The sequence below is a fragment of the Astatotilapia calliptera genome, chromosome 10, assembly GCF_964374335.1.
Source record: "Astatotilapia calliptera chromosome 10, fAstCal68.1, whole genome shotgun sequence".
Taxonomy (NCBI): domain Eukaryota; kingdom Metazoa; phylum Chordata; class Actinopteri; order Cichliformes; family Cichlidae; genus Astatotilapia; species Astatotilapia calliptera.
In genome coordinates, this window is record NC_137431.1 from 30,576,080 (window position 1) to 30,597,063 (window position 20,984).

At 38.5% G+C, this 20,984-nt stretch overlaps 2 protein-coding genes across 4 annotated transcripts in view; both read left to right on the forward strand.

Annotated features, from left to right (window-relative positions):
- The window catches only part of slc25a14 (solute carrier family 25 member 14), a 19,170-nt gene extending 4,868 nt beyond the window's left edge, over positions 1-14,302 (forward strand). For all 3 annotated transcript variants that reach the window (XM_026182065.2, XM_026182064.2, XM_026182063.2), the window contains 6 exons: positions 447-541; positions 6,469-6,554; positions 6,784-6,879; positions 7,123-7,247; positions 7,333-7,546; positions 9,632-14,302. In XM_026182065.2, coding sequence (XP_026037850.1) covers positions 447-541; positions 6,469-6,554; positions 6,784-6,879; positions 7,123-7,247; positions 7,333-7,546; positions 9,632-9,673 — 658 coding nt within the window. In that variant the 3' untranslated portion in view covers positions 9,674-14,302. The remainder of the gene's footprint in view (positions 1-446; positions 542-6,468; positions 6,555-6,783; positions 6,880-7,122; positions 7,248-7,332; positions 7,547-9,631) is intronic.
- A 2,104-nt stretch (positions 14,303-16,406) lies between these two features.
- On the forward strand, positions 16,407-20,610 carry btg4 (B-cell translocation gene 4). Its single transcript, XM_026182639.2, has 4 exons — positions 16,407-16,879; positions 18,446-18,583; positions 19,561-19,840; positions 20,147-20,610. The coding sequence occupies exons 1-4, from the start codon at positions 16,707-16,709 to the stop codon at positions 20,348-20,350; spliced, it is 795 nt and encodes a 264-aa protein (XP_026038424.1). The 5' UTR covers positions 16,407-16,706; the 3' UTR covers positions 20,351-20,610.
- Positions 20,611-20,984: the final 374 nt, after the last annotated feature.

Genomic DNA, 20,984 nt, shown 5'->3' on the forward strand with positions numbered 1-20,984 from the left:
AACTTCATGACAAGTAAAGGCTGATTATTTGAACATGATAAGACACTGTGAATACTCTTTTACGTTTACTGATGTGGGGAGGGAAAAAAATTGAACATTAGTCTGGAGCCTTGATGTGCTCTACAATATGCAGTAATAAAGACTGAACGCAGAGCTGCTACACTTTGTGGGCGGCTGAGCTGAATTCAGCTGACAGCCCCGTGGGGAAAGTAATGCAATCCATTCTGAAAAAGATTTAAAAACAAGCTTCTCTTTGTTTTTAGAGCATTCAGGTGTTTTCAGAGCACTTTCTGTGTAACAGACAATAGCTAGAATTTCACAATCCTTAATAAGGCCGAAATGGTATTGACTTGCATTCATAGCCATGCAAGTAAGTTCTTGATATATATACTCGCTTTAGGAACTGACTTGAATCAAACTTTTTTTTTTTAATCTTCTCCTCACAGAATTTCCCCGGCTCTTTTGAGACAGGCTTCTTATGGGACAATCAAGATAGGAACCTACAATTCTCTGAAGAGGCTATTTGTCAGTCAGCCAGAAGGTTGGTACCACTATTTCTAACTCTAATATTCTTTTTTTTTTTTTTTTTTTTTTGTGTCCCTTTACTAAGTTCTCCTTAAAAGGCAAATTTTAGACTGTCTTTAATTCACAGGGTTTCATTAGTTAGTTACACAGAACCCAGCTGAAAACTTGATAGTATTCTCACATTTACTCTAATCAGCTAAACCAAACAACTGGCCAACCATGTAGGTGTTTTAATACGGCATAAAATTTAGAATAACAATTATTCTGTCCTCACAGTAAACTGATACAATGTCCTTTAACATGCATTTGATTTGTAAGATTTTAGTTTGGGCTCAGCCAAAACCAGAGATTACAGTAAGCAAATGCTTTTTAAGCTATCTTGGATCTTCCATAATAAAAACAGAACGGACAGAGAGTCATTTTCTTACATTTGCATTTTAGCTGGTTAACTGATGCTGCTATTCAGAGTCATATCTTTGACCCCTTTAACATATGAAATGGAAAAACTATGTAAAGCATTTTAGTTAATGTGTTAATATAAAGACACTGGGCTGTGCAATAAATAGAACTTTGACTTTTTGGGAGGGGAATAAAAAAGAAAACCCAAGCAGTTATGTGGCACTTTGGTCATCTCTTTACAGCACTGATAGGCAACTCCAGTCCTTGAGGGCCGGTGTCCTGCAGGTTTTAGATGTGTCCTTGATCCAACACAGCTGATTCAAATGGCTAAATTAACTCCTCACCATGTCTTGTAGTTCTCCAGAGGCCTGGTAAGAACTAATCATGTGATTCAGGTGTGTTGACCCAGGGTGATATCTAAAACCTGCAGGACACTGGCCCTCGAGGCCTGGAGTTGCCTACCCCTGCTTTACACAGAGGTGCATTTGTATTGTGACGTCTGTTGTGATTTTTTTTTTTTCTTTTTCTAAATTTCTCCAAATATCTAAACACCCTCCAAACTGTACTAATGAGAAAGTCTAAAACTACCACTGAAACAATAGAAAACTAAAACTAAACATTTTCAAATAATTAAAAGCTGAACACAGACAAGTAAACTAACTGAAAATAAAGTGAAATAAAAACAAAAAGTCTAAATCTGGGATTGTTGTGGAGGCTAAAAAGCTGAACTGGGTTCTGTTTATGGTGCAGCCCTCCCCTTCTTATGTTACCCACCCCTGCTGTAAAGGGTTTTCTTTTTTGTTGTTGTTGTTGTTTTTTTTATTTTGTTTTTTAAAGGACCATCTTCCATTCAGCATACCCAGTAATGATGACTAAATGGATATTTCGGCTGCTCCTTTTCTACAAGGATTCACCATAACAAGTAGCTCATGGTTTGATCTGGCAGAGTTTTGAGCCCGATGCCCTTTCTGACACCCCTCCAAAGGGGATTTGTGTTTCCAACTGGAATCAAATCACCGTTGGAATACTTGAAGTAATATTGCATTGCATCTTGAGGATCAGTAAGCTTACAAAATGAACTCCAAATGGTTTAAACATACTATGTTATTGGCTTATATAGTACAGGAGAGGAACGGGATCTGTCACAAAGGTAAAGGCCAAACATAGATGAGGTTGAAATAGAGATGCTCCAGAAAAACTGTTTTTAAACAGACTCCCTTTGCTTATTTTCTGCTCACGCAGGTTCTGTGCTGGACTTTATCAGCACAGTTAAAATGTAGGCAGCTCTGCATATGCACAGCAACAGGGAACCAAGTAAGGCAAAGATAATGTGTTACAACTACACTCATTAAGATGTTTGATCATTTTTTTCCCAGCAACGGCATCATTATTATTGACGATCCTTCTTTGTCGTCGTCTTCTTCGCTAGTATTCACTGTCTGACAATATCTAATTTAGTGGTGCGGGCACGGATGTAACAGAGGTTTGTGGTGTTAGCACTAGAAGCATGATGGAATTAGACAGGAGAAAGGGGAAAAGATTAATATTGCTGTTTATTTATTTATTTTTTAAATGGTAAAAACTCTGCTACACAAAGCGAGCTCTTTACAAGCCTGCCATGATCTTTAAGGCGAACTTTGAAGCTCAGTTAAACAGTCCAGAGTGAATATCAATAAATGTCCTTCTCTAACGGCTCCCTGAGACACAACAGCCATTTCTTCTTTCTTGCCAAGTGTTGAGTTGATCATTAAGATATACTGACATTGAAAAGGAATAGAGCATAACCAAAGCTGCAGTGCAGTGATTTACCTCAATTTGACTTAAAGCCAGTATTTTTTTATTTTTTTATTTTTTTTATTACTATGCAAGTCATATTTCTAGGACAGCAAACCAAACAGCAGAATATCAGAGTCATTTAACATTGTAGTGTGGAATAATTAACACAAAATTCGGCTTCTAAAATGCTCTTGGCCTTCGATAAATCTGGGGCTGGTGCAGTTTCATAACTATAAAAGTCTCCATGGCAGGTGAACCAAAAATTGATTGTGCATGACCGTGCTTCTCTTGCTTTTCATTTTTTCATGCTCATTCTTTTTCTTTGTTTGCAATCAATGCTAGTTTTGTGCATCAAACATGAAAAAACCCCTTGCAAATCTTTTCTTCCTTGTTTGGATTGCAAAATATTGGATGTTGTGTTGTCACTTGTTTGAGATTAAGTGGATGAAAAGAGGTTAATGATGTTTGTATGTTTGTTGGAAATGGTTGAAAGTAAAGCAGTTATATGATAATTTGCCCCTGGTAATGAATAAAATACATTCACCTTAGCTGAGCGGATGTCCTTTATTTGTTAAAAATCAAAATCAGCCTTGATAAACACACACTGAGGTCCCAACATTTTACCCAGGTTAAGTTGGACATTTCTTTTTTCCAACATATTTCCTCTGAATAGAGCGACAGTACAACACCTGTGTTGACCCATCTGGAAGTGAGTGAGTTAACATCCCGGCAGTAATTTGCAAGCTAAACAACAGGCAAAGTGCGTCCAGTAAGGAAGGAAGGAAGGGACAGAAAGATGAGTGGGGATGGAAAAGGCAGGAAACTATGAAAGAGGCTGTTTTGATACTGATACTCTGATAAGCTTTTATCCATTTGTCAAACATATATTTGATATTAAGTGTGCACAGCACAAAATTGCATAATTTTTTTTTTTGCCTGAAAAGGAAAGGGATGTTGTTTGAGACTGAAATTGGCTTCCTTTTTATATACTGTGGTATGCAAAAGTTTGGGCACCCCTGATAATTTTCACGTTTTTCCTTCATAAATCATTGGTTGTTTGGATCAGCAATTTCATTTAAATATATCTTATAGCAGACAAACACAATGATATTTGAGAAGTGAAATGAAGTTTATAGGATTTACAGAAAGTGTGCAATAGTTACTTAAACTAAATTAGGCAGGTGCATAAATTTGGGCACCCTTGTTGTTTTATTGATTTGAATACCTTTAGCACTAATTATTGAAACATAAAATTTGTTTGGTAAGCTCATTGACCCTTGACCTACATACACAGGTAAATCCAGTCACGAGAAAGGGTATTTAGGGTGGCCAATTGCAAGTTTTTCTCCTCTTTGCATCTTCTCTTGAGAGTGGCTACATGGGAGCCTCAAAACAACTCTCAAAGAGATTGTTCAACATCATGGTTTAGGGGAAGTATACAAAAAACTATCTCGGAGATTTCAGCTGTCAGTTTCCACTGTGAGGAACATAGTGAGGAAATGGAAGACCACAATTGTAATTGAGGCTGGAAGTGACAGGTCAAGGAAAATCTTAGATAAGCAGAGGGAAAGGATGGTGAGAACGGTCATAGTCAACCCACACACCAGCTCCAAAGACCTACAACATCATCTTCCTGCAGATGGTGTCACTGTCCATCGTTCAACTATTCAGCGCACTTTGCACAAGGAGATGCTGTATGGGAGACGAATGCAGGAGGAACAAGTACAGTGTTCTGGAATGGCCATCTCAGTCCCCAGACCTGAATATTATTGAAAATCTATGGTGTGACTTAAAGCGGGCTGTCCATGCTCTGAAACCATCAAACCCGACTGAACTGGAGATGTTTTGTAAAGACAAAAGGTCCAAAATACCTTCAACCAGAATCCAGACTCTCATTGGAAGCTATAAGAAGTGTTTGGAGGTGTTATTTCTGTAAAAGGAGGATCTACTAAATATTGATGTAATTTTTCTGTTGGGGTGTCCAAATTTATGCACCTGCCTAATTTAGTTTAAGTAACTGTCATCCAAAGACATAAGTGGGAGGGGGGGGAGGCACCATCCCAGCCACCTTGGCAATAGTTGTTGTGGTTTGATGCTAAATAACAAAAGTCAGTATAAAATATAATAAAATTGAATTTAGATGGCATTTGTCAGCACACTTGCCAGCTTGTACTTGCACTGACCTTATTTGAGACCACAAATCACAGGGAAATGTGTACATTTCTGTCCTTAATAAGCAACACTGTGATTACACTGTTGTACTGCTAATGTCAGATTTCTATTCCTTGATCCAGTGTAGACACCACATTTGGTTACTACAAATGAGATCAACCATCTGAATGTTTTTAAGGCAGTATGCACAATGTAGATTATAGAAAATATGAGAAAATTAGATAAGCCAAACAATGGTTACGCCTTTGATTTTCTCCTTCTCTCTTCTCTTAAAACTGACTGTGAAGTACTGTGTGCTTGATAAGAGCTCTGAATAGGAATCTGTAATTTCAACTTGGTGCCTTTTAGCATATTTTTAACCTTTCCACCTTCCAGAAATAGCTATCCTAATTTTGTAGCTTTTACTCAAAATTAAGAGAACTTCATTTCAGACAGGCTCTAGTTAAGAGACAGGCTAACGGCTAATGTTTCTTTTTGAGGCTAATAATGATTTCTGTGGAGTTCAAATAATTCCAGTGTATCATTTGCTACTGTTGATACACAATATTCTGTAGTATGCATTTAAAGAGAAAAATAGTCAGAGGTTGGGTAGGTTCTCACCTACTAGCAAAAGATCTTACAAGTTAGTTAGCAACTTGCCATTAAGGTGTCACTTGACTATGCATTGTCTGCTTAGCCGTGTTGCCTACTCCATTCTGCTTTATGTTGTTGTTTTCAGGCCATTTCCTTTTTTTAATTTAAATTTATTTTTGGCAACTTTGGGTTTCGTTTTTTTTTTAGCGCATGCTCAGACTTTAATGGCTAGTACTGTTGGACTGCAAGAAAACTCTCATATCTGTCTAGAAACAGCTGTAAACACTGAACTGTGATAATACCATTTATACATTTTCATGAGGATTATTTTCAGCATTATAAGAAATGTAAAAAAGTGTGAACAACAACATCAACATTTACACTAATGCTGAAATGAGAGAGACTGATATATCAGTTGAGCTCTACTCTTGATTTGTCATTTTTTAAGGATGTAAGATATTTAAAAGGGTTGATTCTTTGATATGTCGATTTTTCTCATTGTGATCAGACGTTGATGTGAGATGTTGAAAGTACAAGGTGCAAAAACAATTGAACTTTTCTTCCTCAACAGATGTTTCAAAACAGGCCCTAAAATAATGCCAATATGTGGGTTTTTTTTTTTTTTTTTGTTAATGTCACAAAAAGTCAACACTTTAAGTTAGTTTGCATTAAAGAAATTGTATTTATATTTTAAACTGTATACACTATACAGTAACTGGATCCTTGCAAAATTAACACTTTGTTCTGTAATCTACAGACATTAAGAAGAATAATAATAATTGTACTGAGTTGTCTCGGTTGCTGTTCTAAATAATTACACTGATGTTTAGACCCAGAGAAGATGCAATAATGTACCAAAACTGATACACAAAGCAAGAATTAAGTGTTCATAAAATTTACGTTATCTCTAGAAATAACCCTTTAGACATCAATTCATAGTTAATTATAGGATGATCTAGTATTTGCTAGTTTGCTGGTTGGTTTTGGCTCTGCCTTGACTCAATTTGTGTAATTTTGTGACAGATGAGACGATGGTCATCAACGTCTTCTGCGGTGTCGTGTCTGGAGTCCTGTCGTCCTCTTTGGCCAACCCTACAGATGTTCTCAAGGTGACTACTAATGTTGGCAGTAAGCCCTAGGATATTGGAATGTGTGTGCTGTCAATATCAAAGCACTGCTTTATTATTTATTAAACAGCAGTTGTGACACTGATATGCTGAGAAATACTCACTCATGAAACATAATACTAGTAACTTTATAGTTGAACCTTTTTCTGTTTTTAAACCTAATCCATGAGCCAAAAGTTTAGCAACTGTTTTGTGTTTCCATTTGTTTTAGATCAGAATGCAGGCACAGGGCAGCCTGCTCCAAGGCAGCATGATGTCCAACTTCATCAACATCTACCAGACAGAGGGCACCAGAGGGCTGTGGAGAGTGAGTGCTGCATTTCGCTGTATAGCTAGGTCAAGGTGTTTTTGACCATAAAAGTTACAGTAAGGTCTGGTCTAGCTCTTCACGTGATTTCTTTACAAATTAATCTGGTCCAATCTATCCACAGTTTAGCACAAAGCCTAAAAGCAACTTTTCTATGCCCCCAAGGAAAATAGGCACCCATCTTGTTGCACACTGTAAGTGTGTTACGGTCTGATTCATTTTCTCCATCCTTCACGTCTTCAGGGTGTCATCCCCACAGCACAGCGAGCAGCTATTGTTGTCGGAGTGGAACTTCCTGTCTATGACATAACAAAGAAGCACCTCCTTCGTTCCGGCCTCATGGGAGACACTATTTTAGCACATTTCATGTAAGTTTAAACTATTCTTAAAGTCTGTCTTTAGCTGTGCAGTGGCAACAGCTGTAGTTAATCTGCATTCTGTGTTTTTCTGCAGTTCAAGTTTTGCATGTGGCTTGGCGGGGGCACTGGCCTCCAATCCTGTAGATGTGGTCAGAACTCGAATGATGAACCAGCGAGTTTTGTCTGGAAACCCCATTTACAAAGGAACATTGGATGGACTGATGCAGACGTGGAGGAATGAAGGCTTCTTTGCTCTCTACAAGGGATTTTGGCCTAACTGGCTACGACTGGGACCTTGGAACATCATTGTATCCTTTAAAGTAAACAAAACTTGAACTTGGATCATTTCTAGTTCTTAGAAAAATAATTAATTCCATAAAAGACCTGGAATAGGATCAGAAATAGTAAATCTAGATATATAATATGGAAAAAAACTGCTAGTACTTTAAAATTTAGCATTTGGCCATCCCTATTAGACTCGGGCTATATCATGGTGTTATGGTATACCAGGGTAGTTATAAATCCCAGTGGACATGACTTCCAGTTTTTAGGCCTGCCACTTCTTATTTTGTCCATCCATCCATTTTCTTCCACTTATCCGGGGCTGGGTCGCGAGGGCAGCAGCCCAAGCAGAGAAGCCCAGACCTCCCTCTCCATAGTCACCTCCTCCAGCTTATCTGGGGGAACACCCAGGCGTTCCCAGGCCAGCCGAGAGATATAATCTCTCCAGCATGATCTGGGTCTGCCCCGGGGCCTCTTCCCAGTGGGACATGCCTGGAAAACCTCGCCCAGGAGGCATCCTTTTCAGATACCCGAACCACCTCAACTGTCTCCTTTTGATGTGGAGGAGCAGTGGCTCTACTCTGAGCCCCTCCCAAATGGCCGAACTTATCACCCTATCTCTAAGGGAGAGGCCAGCCACCCTTCGGAGGAAGCCCATTTCCGCAGCTTGTGTTCACGATCTCGTTCTTTCGGTCACTACCCACAGCTCATGACCATAGGTGAGGGGAGGGACGTGGATCGACCGGTAAATTGAGAGCTTCGCTTTTACACTCAGCTCTCTCTTCACCACAACAGACCGGTACAGCGTCCGCATCATTGCAACCGCTACACCAATCCGTCTGTCGATCTCCGGCTCCCTTCTCCCGTCACTCATGAACAAGACCCCTCCAGGTCAGGGACGAGACCCTGACCCGGAGTGGGCACTCCACCCTTTTCCGGCTGAGGATCATGGCCTCAGATTTGGAGGTGCTGATTCTCATTCCCACAACTTCACACTTGGCTGCAAACCGTTCCAAGGCGAGCTGGATGCCATCACCTGATGAAGCCAACAGAACCACATCCTCTGCAAAAAGCAGAGATGAGATCCTGAGACCACTGAAGTGAAAGCCTTCCGCCACTTGCTACACCTAGAAATTCTGTCCATAAAAATTATGAACAGAACCGGAGACAAAGGGCAGCCCTGGCGGAGCCCATCACCCACCAGGAACGAGTCAGACTTATTGCCGGCTATGCGGACCAAGCTCTTGCAACGGTCGTATAAGGACTGAATGGCCCATAGCAATGGGCCAGACACCCCATACTGCCAGAGCACCCTCCACAGGACCCCCCGAGGGACACGGTCGAATGCCTTCTCCAAGTCCACAAAACACATGTAGACCGGTTGGGCAAACTCCCATGCGCCCTCGAGTATCCTCGAGAGGATAAAGAGCTGGTCCAGTGTTCCACGACCAGGACGAAAACTGCATCGCTCCTCCTGTATTCAAGGTTCAAATGTATAGAAAGCTTATTTTATCCTCAACTTAATTAATTTCACTGCCTCCATGTCACATAAATGCCTATGAGTTCTCCTCTCCTCGACCTTTGCATTCCATTACTCCATTAAGCAGAAGGATGATGTCCATCTCAGCCACTGTTCAAAACCAGTGCCCACTCCTATGTATTTTTATTGGATTCATTTTATGCATTTATGAGAATGCATCAGTTTCTTAGAGAACATAATTACACACTAATCAGTTTATATTTATGAGTGAAGTATGTTTCTTTTTGTTTGTTTTGTATTGCTAAATAACTTTTTTTTTTTTTTTTTGTAACGGCTGGCCACTGGCTGTACTTTTAAAGAAAGTCTGGCTCCTTGAACGAAAAATATAAAGAAATTAAAGGAGGCTTGAGACTTTTGCACAGTACAAATTAAATTGACTTGTATGGCAATCAAGTAATGGACTTGGTGAGTTTGTTCAGCCTACCCCATGAACCATCGTAGTGCTGGCAATGATGCTCTCTGTCAGTGTTTTCATTGGTGCAATTTGAATACCAACTTTTTTTGCAAGGTAAATGCATTGAAGTATTTGTATCTGCCAATCCACTGTCTGTTTCCTTAACATACTTCTCAGTTCTTCATCACCTTTGAGCAGCTGAAGAAGCTCCCATTTTAACAAGAGCCGGTAGTGCGACTGTGTGGGTCGGTTGGACTGTGTCAGAGATAAGTGGGGCATGAGCATGGCACCAGGCGATTTGGCAAATCTATATTCACACTCCCTTTGAACGAAAACCAGTTTCATTTCAAGGTTGTTTTTTTTGTTTGTTTGTGGGTTTTTTTTTTTGTTTGTTTGTTTGTTTTTTATTGTTACTGATTCTGTTTTAAAGACTGCTGTGGTTAATGATTTCGCTCACCATTTCACACTCCTCAGGCAGCTAAATGCGTAGTTCTAGCAAAAGAGGGAAAGCTTAGAGGACAATGTGTTTTGTTTTGTTTTTCTCAGCTGATGAGAAATAGATTAGTGTGGATTGCATGACTGGATTTTTAAACTTGGGCTTTCCGAGGACAGAGTGAAAATTTCTAATTATTTGCTCAGGATTCTTAGACACAGCTGATGCACGTACGGAGGAAAAAGGGTGTTAGATTTTAAAAAGAATGTGTAGAAAGCTTTGTTTTAGGGGAAAGATGGTGCATGAAATTTGCTCAGAAAATCTCATTTTAACTGCTGAACAGAGGAATGGCGCGAATGAGTGGTACACGTGACAAAGTGACTGTTACTGGTAGTCACAGTAATAAGAGAGATGAAGGTACAACAGAGTTGACACTGTTACAGAGAGATGATGGCTCTTCCAGTGAGCTTTGTGTTCATCTAAAGGTTTTTGTTATTCATTTGTTCTGTTGTTTTACAGTCAGAAATCTGAACCATCTGAGCCTGTGAAGAGTAAATAGCACATCAGCTCTTATTAAGAAGTACTTGATTCAAAGCAGCAGCCAATCCTTAACAAAAAGGTTGTTTTGTTTATTTTTTTCAGTTCTGTTCACATCCATCTGAATCAGTATTAGGATGTAGTCGGTGGTGGGCAGAGAGCTTGCTGCCACACAAACAAGAGAACAATCAGTACATAGTGTAAATGTATGTACAGACACATTCACACTCAGAGGTGGATGTATTTTACCTGAGGCATGTTCCTGTACATACAAGGCCTTATCGTTCCTCTTTTAACCTCAGTTCCTGTGCCAAATTGCGTCCCGTCCCGAACTTGCACTTGGTCTTTGTAATAAGTCACTGTAGTTGATGTAGATTACTCGGTGACATGTGCACATTTGTAAATCACATTCTCTGAACTCCACCCATGTAAAACAGACCAGACATATTTACATTTATTTTTAACTGCTTGTTTAAATTTTATTTAAAATAAACATTTTTTTCTTCCTCATTTTGTGTCTGGGTGCTGGTCAAATTCAGTTTATTTATTTATTTATTTATTTTTTGCTTAATTTATCAAAATCCTTTAACAGCACTGTTATAGGCAGCCGTGCTCTTTAGGTTATATTTGACTAATATTTCATAAACCAGCACCACGTTGGTCATACTCATCCACATAGCTGTGCCATCTTTCTCTCAAATGCTAAAAAAAAAACCTGATTGGATTTTGTGAATCTGTTTCTTCTTCTAATTGCATCACCCAGTCTCCTCTAGTTTTGATTAAAAGACGCACACGGTGTCCACTGGTACTGAATCATTGCGGCTGCAGAAATGTCTGGGTTTTGTTTTTTGTTTGTTTGTTTTTTTAGGCTGCATTTGCACTACGTACAGTAGTCCTCCTTTCCTGCCCTTTAATTACATGTGCTTAATAATCTGCCCCTGAGAGCGCTTTACTTTGTCTCAGCATCTCAACTCTTCTCTATCATGCTTGCTTGTCTCTTTCAAACACCTTTGGGCAGCACTCTTCCATAGGAGCATTAGGATCATAATTTTATGCATCTTGTAGTTTAATTGGAACAATTTGTTAACTGCGTAACACAATTTTCATAAAGGCAGCTGTTTAAGTGCCCTGCTTAAGCCTGGGTCTCTGTGTACTCTAATGATGCTAATCAAACAAACGGGGCACATGGTACCCACTGAGTTCTCCTTAATTGAGCCTGACTTTAAAATCCTAAGTAAAACAGACAGTCTTCCAGTGTAAATGCTGTCGTCCTGTGCACAGTTTTTAAAGTGACTAATGGTGAATAAAGTTTTCTGAGGAGGAGTTGGTAGGTTTTACCTGTCCTCAAACTGCTGTAGCGTTTAATTTCTTTTCCAGTTTGTGCTCCAGAGTTTGTAGTGAGCCGTTTCACTTTGCGTCTTTGTACGTCTAAGTGTGACATGCTGCTTTCAGAGGTCACTTTAAAATAGGTTTTCCTGGAGTCCTGGGAGCGTTGTGCTGTTACAGCCTTACACTGTACATCAATCACCTGTTAGAGATGATATTCTGTAATTATATTCTTCCAGTCCTGTTCTGACAGCTCATCACTGCACTGAGTGTACGGAGTACTGATTTTTGCACTTCAGTTTTATTTTTTGTCTGCACACTGGTAATCTGAGTACAAGGTTTAATCCACGGAGTGGGTTAAAGACTCAGGTGGAGATGCAGCTACACAGGGATGTTTTTCATAACATGGGTACATCTGAAAACAAAGATGTGTCTTCAGTTTTGGCTTCAGTCCACACTTAAGTAACAATGCTGCAGTTCTAAGTCTGTTTAATAATTTCTTTTATTAAAAAATATCAGCAGGGAATTCTAGGCAGAAGGAAAAAGTGCAGACCTGCCTGATTTCAAACTTGGGTTTTTGTTTTGTTTGTTAAATTAAATTGTTTTGTTTCCTCCTCAATAACTTCCATTAATATACTGAAGTACTATAAACATATGCTGCAGTATATGTTTATAATGCTTTTCTTGGATGGAAACCTTTGATGTGCAAACAGCATTTTCAGATGTATCCATGTAAATGTGGATAATATTGAACATTTAGTTAATATACAATTGTCTTCGATTCATTCAACATGATACATGTAAACTAATATTTTTTTTAAAATGATGAAATTACTGGAAAACCAAATTGTCATTTGGACTGAAGAACTTTAACTTTAATTCTCTTTGGACAAACCTTTTCAAGCTGTTAACTTGGGTAAAGGATGGTACACAAAAACATAATTATTTATTAAATCTGAGTGTAACGGCTACTTTTTGCACATTGTTGTGAATGTAAATGTGATTGTGATACTCGGACAGGTAAATGATGAGGCTTTCTGTCGTGTACTTGTTCAGTTCAGCTCTGTTCATAAATAACAGTTGAAGGTCAGCTCATTTAAATTTACAGAACACGTTTTCATCTCACTCCTTCTAATGTTCTGTAAAACCAGGAGTGCTGACTGACATTCGCTCTCATATTTCATGTTTCCACAAATGTATGTCACAGTGGGGTAATTCACTTACTGCTCAACCTGTTTTTCTGCTTTCCAGTTTCCCCTGTGATATGTCTACAGTTCAGATGATGAATGCTCATAATAAACATCAGCAACATAGAAATAATCCCTGTAATTCAAAACCCCAGGCTTCAGATTGCTCTAAACAGCAAGTTTCAAGTCTTTTTTTTTTTTTTTTTTTTTTTTTTTTTTTTGGGGGGGGGGGTGTTCTCCTCAAATTTAAATGAATGATGTTAATCAGGGTGGATACCCCAAATATGGTCATCTTAGGTACAGGGCTCTGGCTGTGACCACAGAGGCCCCACCCACATGCTGCGTGTGTGTCAGGGACAGCCAATTTAGAGGGTTTGATTCAGACACAGGATGAATTGAGGGGCTGAGCAAGTGTCCAGTCTAAGATAAATGGGATCATTTGAAATTGAGAACTGTGTAAATCCACTCTAGTACAGTCCAACGGTAAAACCACGGAGCTGGAAATTCACTGTAATGTTCTGTGAACTGTTCAGCTTTTAAATGTCCAAAGGTTTCTCTTCTTTTCTGATTGTCAAATATTTAGAATCATGATTGTACAGGGTCATTTTATGTTTGAAGATGACATTTCAATTTTTTTATTTTTTTTTATTTTTTATTTTGGCTGATCTTATGTGACAATCTGTAGATTTGTCTATTTATTCGACTGTCTTCAGTTAACCTGAAGTCAAGACATGTTTATTTTATTTGTTTGGGTGATTTTATTTAGACTGTTCAGGTGCTATGTGTCAACCACATTATTTCACATTTTCGGGCCTAGTAATTTTTCCCACCGGTGTGTGCCATGTTGTTATTTATTTTTACTCTTATTAACAAAACTAAAACACTGTTACACTGACTTAACGGCCAATAATTTAGTGTTAAATTTTGAGCATTTGGCATCAATGATCTTTGTGATGCAGGGGAAATGGGTTTTTCTGGACACGTAGTGTATTGTTTTTATTGTTTAGTCATACTTCATGAAAACATGTAATTGAAGGCTGGATTTCATCTATTAAAGGCAATGTTTCTTGTCCTGATGGGTCCGGACACACTTAAATTTCATCATTTTACTGTTTAAAGTAACTTAATTATGAAACTTTGTAACTGCCAAATTTTCGTCTTCTTTTAAAGTCTGAAAGCAGAAGAAAATCTTTATTTTGTAAGTGTTCTCTTCACTCCCACTGATCATTTGCACATTTATTTGTGATTAGCTTGTATCATTGCTGTATAAAGACATCTTTCTTTCTTCTTTCCTTTCTTTCTTTTTTTTGACAGAATATAAACTCACTGTTCACTTATTATTAAAATATAAGCTGTGATTATTAATTTTGTGTGTTTGTCAGTTGATAAAATCTATTTCATGGATTTTTAAAAAACTTTATGATGAATAAAAATGTATGTAAAAGTAGATGATATAAGTAAATAACAGTAACTTTTTATTAGTATTGGTAAATATCATTTGTTCTCTTGGGGGAGAAAAGTTATGTGCTGTCACATTAATACCACATCTAAGAGTTAAAAAATTATATAGAGAGATTTTTTTAGATATTTAAAGTTTTAGGCAGGTGAGGGAAAAATGCTGTAAACAAAGAATGCTTTCAAAAATGGAAGTGTTAATCATTTATTTTCATTAATCAACAAAATGCAGTGAAGGAACAAAAGAGAAATCTACATCAAATCTATATTTGGTGTGACCACCCTTTGCATTCTTCTAGGTACACTTGCACACAGTTTTTGAAGAAACTTGTTTGGTAGATTGTTACAAACATCTTGGAGAACTAAACACAGATCTTCTGTGGATGTAGGCTTCCTTGCATCCTTCTGTCTCTTCATGTAATCCCAGACACACTCGATGATGAGATCAGGGCTCTGTGGGGGCCGTACCATCACTTCCAGTACTTCTTGTTCTTCTTTATGCTGAAGATAGTTCTTAATGGCTTTGGGTGTTAGTTTGGAGTTGTCATCCTACTGCAGAATACATTTGGGGCCAATAAACAATCATTTATATTTCTTAAAGCATTCTTTGTTCACAGCATTTTTTCACACCTTCCTAAAACTTTTGCACATATGAGAAGAGATATTTATATAGCGAGCAAGAGAGCAATATCAAAGGATCAGCAACATGGAAAAGACTAAACCCCAATGGTGATGCACACAACTGTGAAGCTTACTTAGGTCCCCAGTGATACATCTTCAAGGTTCAAGGACTGGATGAGGGATGGGGTAAGTGAAGCAGAAAAAAACTAACAAGGAGACAATCCCTGTTTTATTAGTGAGGTTAAAAGGAAAAGCAAAAATGTGTGTTTGAAGTAGATTGCATGACTATTTGTCATGTTGAAACCTGAAAAAAAACCAAACAGATTTCCTTGTTAATAGGATAGCTGACCGATTAATCAGTTTATCAAGAGAATAATTTCCAGGCCTACTTAGAGGAAGGTTTCACTTGCGTGTACAAAAAAAGGATCTGTTTGTTTCACTCATTTTCCCAAAATTGAGGCAACAACCTTGGACCTGTCTGATAAACTGTTTGGAAAACTTACATTGGTATCTCACAGCTGTGTTCCCCGCCTCTGGCTTTCTGTGCACTGTAATGGTTTTTGCCAGGCCTGTGGCACAATTGCTTCGCTCATGTATGAAAAGACATGACGTGGCAGACGTGTTAATTTATCACGTTATTCCTTTCATCTTCATCATATCACCGTATATAGTCAGGTGACAAAATAGGCTGTTCGTGAACGCCAAACAAATGAATAACAAAAATATATGTATTGTTCTTTTTCCTTGCAAGCTACATATTTATTGTATAAAAGTAAATAATCAATTACAAGCATGATTAGAGTCACATTTAAAATACAAAATAGGCTCGATGTAATCACTGACTAACAACTCCAGAGGTAAATATCTTGCTAGGATTATGATGAGCTGCTAGTCTATCATGCATATTTCTAGAATCACTCTAGAAACATGTATGTCTCTGGACTGTGGGAGGAACCACGGAGAACACGTGCAGGTATAGAACATCCAAGCTCCACAGAGAACGGCCCCAGAACCGTCTTGCACAACAGTATCACCATAAATAAGTGAAAGTGATTTTAAATGAAACTGGCTCAACAAAATAAATATAAGTTGTAAAAACAACTTTTTCAGTCTTGCACCATCATCAGAAATGCCTCTCTTCTTATGTGCTGATGAGCTGAGAAATGTAAATATTCTCTCTGCTTGGGCTTTATGGACAGATTTAATGTAGAAGTCTGTTCCTGCTGCACAGAACTGTTCACACATTTCATTGAATTTGGGGCATTTTAACATTGAAGAAGTGCAGACAGGGCGTTGTTTACATTTTAACCCTGAGAGGAGTCATTAAGTAAATCAGCATCAGCTGTGGCAGCTGGTCGCACAGCTGAACGGTGGTTTTATTAAAAACTCTTTTAGAATTTGATTTGAGTGAGGTTTCACTGCTGAGAAGGGTGCTGCTGCGTTTGCACATTTAGATGCATGTGGATATATTTGTGTTTTGGTGTCTTTGATGAAGCTGCCTTACAATTCAAGCTGAGTTCTCTGTTGAGCTTCAGCAGCAAATATGTTTGCTTGAATTGTTTGGTTTGGTTTCCAGTTTGCTCTGGATGTTTTTATTTTCTGTGGTACTAGGATCCCTACATGCGTTTTATCTGAAGAGATAATTTTTTTAAAATTACGGTTTCAGTTTGCTGTGCTCGGTAAGTGTGTCGCCATGAAGGAGGAAATTGCTGCCGCTGTGTTCTTTTTGGCTCGGCTGGTGAAGAGATACGGATGTCTGGACAATGACAGCAGAGAGCGCTTTGCTGCTTCCCTCACCTCCCTTCTGTTTGAGAACTACAAGAACCACTGGCACCCAAGTGCACCCGCCAGGGGTCAGGCCTACAGGTCAGTAATCCAAAAGCAATTTTTTTTTTTTTAAATTTATTTTTGGTTGTTTCAAAATGGCTGAAGGTCCTGCTTCCCCTTTTAAAAATGAAAAGTTAACCAAACATAATATTAAAAATTAAAACTCAATTAAATTTAAGAGGAAAAACTTTGTTTCAAAGCTTGAATGTGTATCCATTTGGCACTCTCCTTTTAAGTTGTATGGATTTACTATAAGACAAGTTGGTTGGGGACCCACAGGAAATCAGATTATTTGATCAGAAATAAATGGTTAAAAATAAAATGATTTAAGTATTTTTCAGACTGGTGGCTTATGTACATGTACTGCATCCAGAGTGTTATTGCAGGCATGTTAACTTTGAACATAAACTGCCTTGAGGTGACTGTTGTGATTTGGTGCTGTATAGATAAAAATGAAGTGGCTGAGTTGGAGCCTGAGAACCTTTTTGTAGTGAACAGCTGTTTTGTAAAGTATCTATCCTTAGGTAAAGGTCTCGCTGCTGAAATAATGTTAAATGTTTCTCAGTCAAAATTCTTAATGAATATGTTTGCTTTAGTAACTTTATGTTATTTTGTATATTTTGATACAATTACTGATTTTATTTTTAATGAATGTCACTTTAATGTTGCAGCTGCTGATTGTATTAAATGTACTTGGCTATAAAGTATCCAAATCTTTAAAATTGTAAGGTTATGAAACTCTTTCTGCCTTCAGAAATGCAACAAATATTATGAACCCACTTTGTAATTGAAAGTATTGATTCTTTACTTAAAATACCAACTGTTATACTTGAGTTATTTAACCTTGTAAATGATCAAAACACCTGGAAAAACACTTGTAATGCTCCACTCTACTGGCCTCAGTAAGAAGCAGGACTGCAGCTCTCAGGTTTATTCACAGGAATATAATGGATATCAATCTAAATGTTGGCGGGTTAATTTTAAGCTTTGCTCAGCTGCTCAGAAAAATGCTTGACTTAGAATCTGCTCACTTTATCTGAGCAACCAAAGGAGAGGTCTGAAGACTCAAAGTACAAGACTCCTTACAGTGGTGCAGGGAGTAGAAACCAGCACAATAGAAATACATTTGCATTGCAGCTGTGCTTAAGTAAAGTACTGGAGTAAATGCACAAAGTTGCGTTCCACTGCTCACTTTGAGTGGTGCTAGACCCTGTAATATTAGGTGTTGTCGTGGGAAATACCCCCCCCCCCCCTCTTTTTGTGCTCTAATTAAAATAAATGGGGCTTGCATTGCACACTACAGGCGACTCTGTAGTTCAATATTCTGCATTTTCTCATTTGATTCGGGACATAAAGAAATCGTACAATTTTAGGATTCATGAAAGAGATCTTCAGTTTGTTTTTGTACCATTTAAAGAACTAATGTGCTGATGCTATTCCTAATTGTCTGGCTTTAAGCCACCTTTAACTGGCACCAACTACTACTCTTCCATCTATATTTTAATTGGATTTTTACTGGACTTGACATCTTGGTGACATGTGAAATTGCAACACTATTTAAAAAAAAAAAAAAAAACTTTCTTTGAGCTGCCCGGTGTTTTTCAGGTGTCTGCGTATGAACAGTGTTCGGCTACAGGACCCGGTGCTGGAGCAGGTCTGCGAGCGGAGCGGGGTGAGGTACGAGGACCTGGGCCTGCCCCAGGAGCTGACAGTGTGGGTCGACCCTGGAGAGGTGTCCTGCAGGTTTGCTTTAATCATTAGTCACCTTGCATTTGTGCGACGCTGCAGGTTACATTGTTTCAAAGTCCTCAGTCCTTTTTGGTTTCACATCTAACTTACTAACCAGATGGTAATATCATTAAGACATGAATAACCATTTATTTTAATGTCAGTTTAAAAGCAGAGTTTGAAGTAAATGCTTAATTATAATCTAATTATTGATCATCCACACAGTGACAAGACTTGAGGAAAAGTGCAAATAAATTGGTCTAATCAACTTTTTTTTTTTTTTATATGGCTCAAACAGGTGGTGATATGATTAGTTAGCAGTGTCTTCATGCCAAAGCTAGAGCTAACAAGTGGTTCAGCGAGTTACAAACCTAATGTTGAATCAATAAAACGAGTGTCTTTCTATAATACACAAAATCTTTATCTCAACTTCTCCTAGACCACCAGGAGTTAACAGCCAAACTGAAGGTTCTTAGCTATATCAATATACCATTGCATTGGCTGACAACCATTTAGCACGAAGATAAAATGACCTGTTTTTTGTTAACTATTTTACCTTGTGCATCTACCACACCTATAGTTGTAATTTCATTTTTACAAATAAGCATCGGATTACTTGTAATTAAGTTTGTCATGGGCATGTACTAATATATTCATAGTTGTGTACTTGATCATTGCTGCTAAGGGAAGGAATGGATTGTGACTGAAAAGGGCTGATTTGGCTTCCTTACTGGAGCTTTTTTTGTCCTGATTTCCTGCCACTAAACTAAAGATATGTGAAGCACATGAGTCGGGCTGATGTTGTCACAGCTCTGGCAGGTTTCTAGAACATTAGGACAAGGAGTGGTGGGGGAACAAATGTTTAGAGCAGTGTTAAGGTGGAACTTCTGGCCTCATAATGGAAAAGCCCTTTATTGTCATTGTACATGTACAAAGAAATCGTGAAACCTGAATTTGCCGTCAGTTTCTAATTTTCTTTTGAATCCCTGCAGGTATGGTGAACACAGCAGTCCATTCTGCGTCTCAGTGGTGGACAACTGTCGGCGCGGTAATGGGGAATTATCCCGCCGCATCCATGAAGCTGTGGAACGGGCGAGTCTCGAGGTCCCATCAGGAAGCTCATCAGATGAGGATGAAGATGGAGGTGGAGACAACAGCATGAGCACGACTACCAGCAGCAGCAGCCTTTCAACCCTCTGCCCTCAAATCCCACCCATGAACAGTGAACCCAAAACCATTCCGACTGTTAGCAACCCCAACAGTGTTTACAGGGTGAGTTCAATATATGAAATGCAGGACAATTTAAAGCCTCCCAAGCTTGTTTTATGACGATGATGATGGTAGTGTTTTATATCTTAACATATTCTCTGTAAGCTCATTAACATGAGACTTGGAAAAAGTAGGCTTCCTGAAAGTGCAAGTTGATTGACCATCTTCAGGAGCAGGTTTTTAGCCAAAAAAAAAAAAATGTAATTCTGCTGAATAACATTTTTAAAGCTAGAGCTTTGCAAAGTATTTTTAGTAACTTCTCTAAGAGATCTCAGGTTTTCTAAATGACTTTGTTGTACCTGTCTTCAGTTCAGCGAGTTCTCTCCAGGTGCCCCTCAGAGCTGGCTGAGGGAGAAGCGGAAAGGCTTTCCAGGAGACATGTTCCCACCTCATGGCGCTCCTGCTGGAGCCCACTTCTCAAGCCAGAAAGGCTTCAGATCCTATCGAGCCACGTTCACCTTCACTGGGCCTCGTGTTGACAAGTACCACTGGGTCAGCAAATCGCGATCCTAGCCTTAAAGCTACAAACCAGAATCTGGTTCCTGCTGATGTCGGATTTAGGCCACACACTTTGTACATCTTTTAAAGGATAAGCTTATTTGTACCTGATTTAAAGTAATGCTGTTTAAGTATGTTTTTAAGATGTGAAAATTGATATTTTAAATAATTCTTCACTCTAATTGTCTTTTTTAAATTAAAGTGTGAATAAAGTAACATTGACCTGTCATTGAAAAGAAATAAATAGATTCATGCCAGCTCTACTGGCCATAACATGTCTTGTTTTGGTTTTTTTCTCCCTCTCTTAAACAGTTTTAGTTAACCTAACATTTAGGACTTTTAGATAAAACATCCAAAAGTTCTTTGAAAAACACTGAATCTATATTTACCTGTAAAGCGGGTCAGTCTGGAAGGAAATACAGCTGCGCTGGTGTGTGTGGTGGTTGTACTGGTAGTGTAGTTAGTGATTAGCGTGTAAGAACAATCAGCTAACGACACTGCCTATACAGCCACCCCAATCACACTGACCATCAGAAACTTGTAATCTTGCAGTAAATGCTTGTTGTAATAAAATGTATATTTTTGTCCCCTTTAGCTTGCCTTTTGTCAGTTTCATTTTTACTCTTCATTGAAGGCCCTTGTGCAGTGT

Coding starts and splice junctions, on each gene's coding strand:
- btg4 (XM_026182639.2), top strand. CDS start 16,707: ATGAAGGAGGAAATTGCTGCCGCTGTGTTCTTTTTGGCTCGGCTGGTG. Junction 18,584..19,560: donor CCTGGAGAGGTGTCCTGCAG/GTTTGCTTTAAT, acceptor GAATCCCTGCAG/GTATGGTGAACACAGCAGTC. Junction 19,841..20,146: donor ACCCCAACAGTGTTTACAGG/GTGAGTTCAATA, acceptor ACCTGTCTTCAG/TTCAGCGAGTTCTCTCCAGG.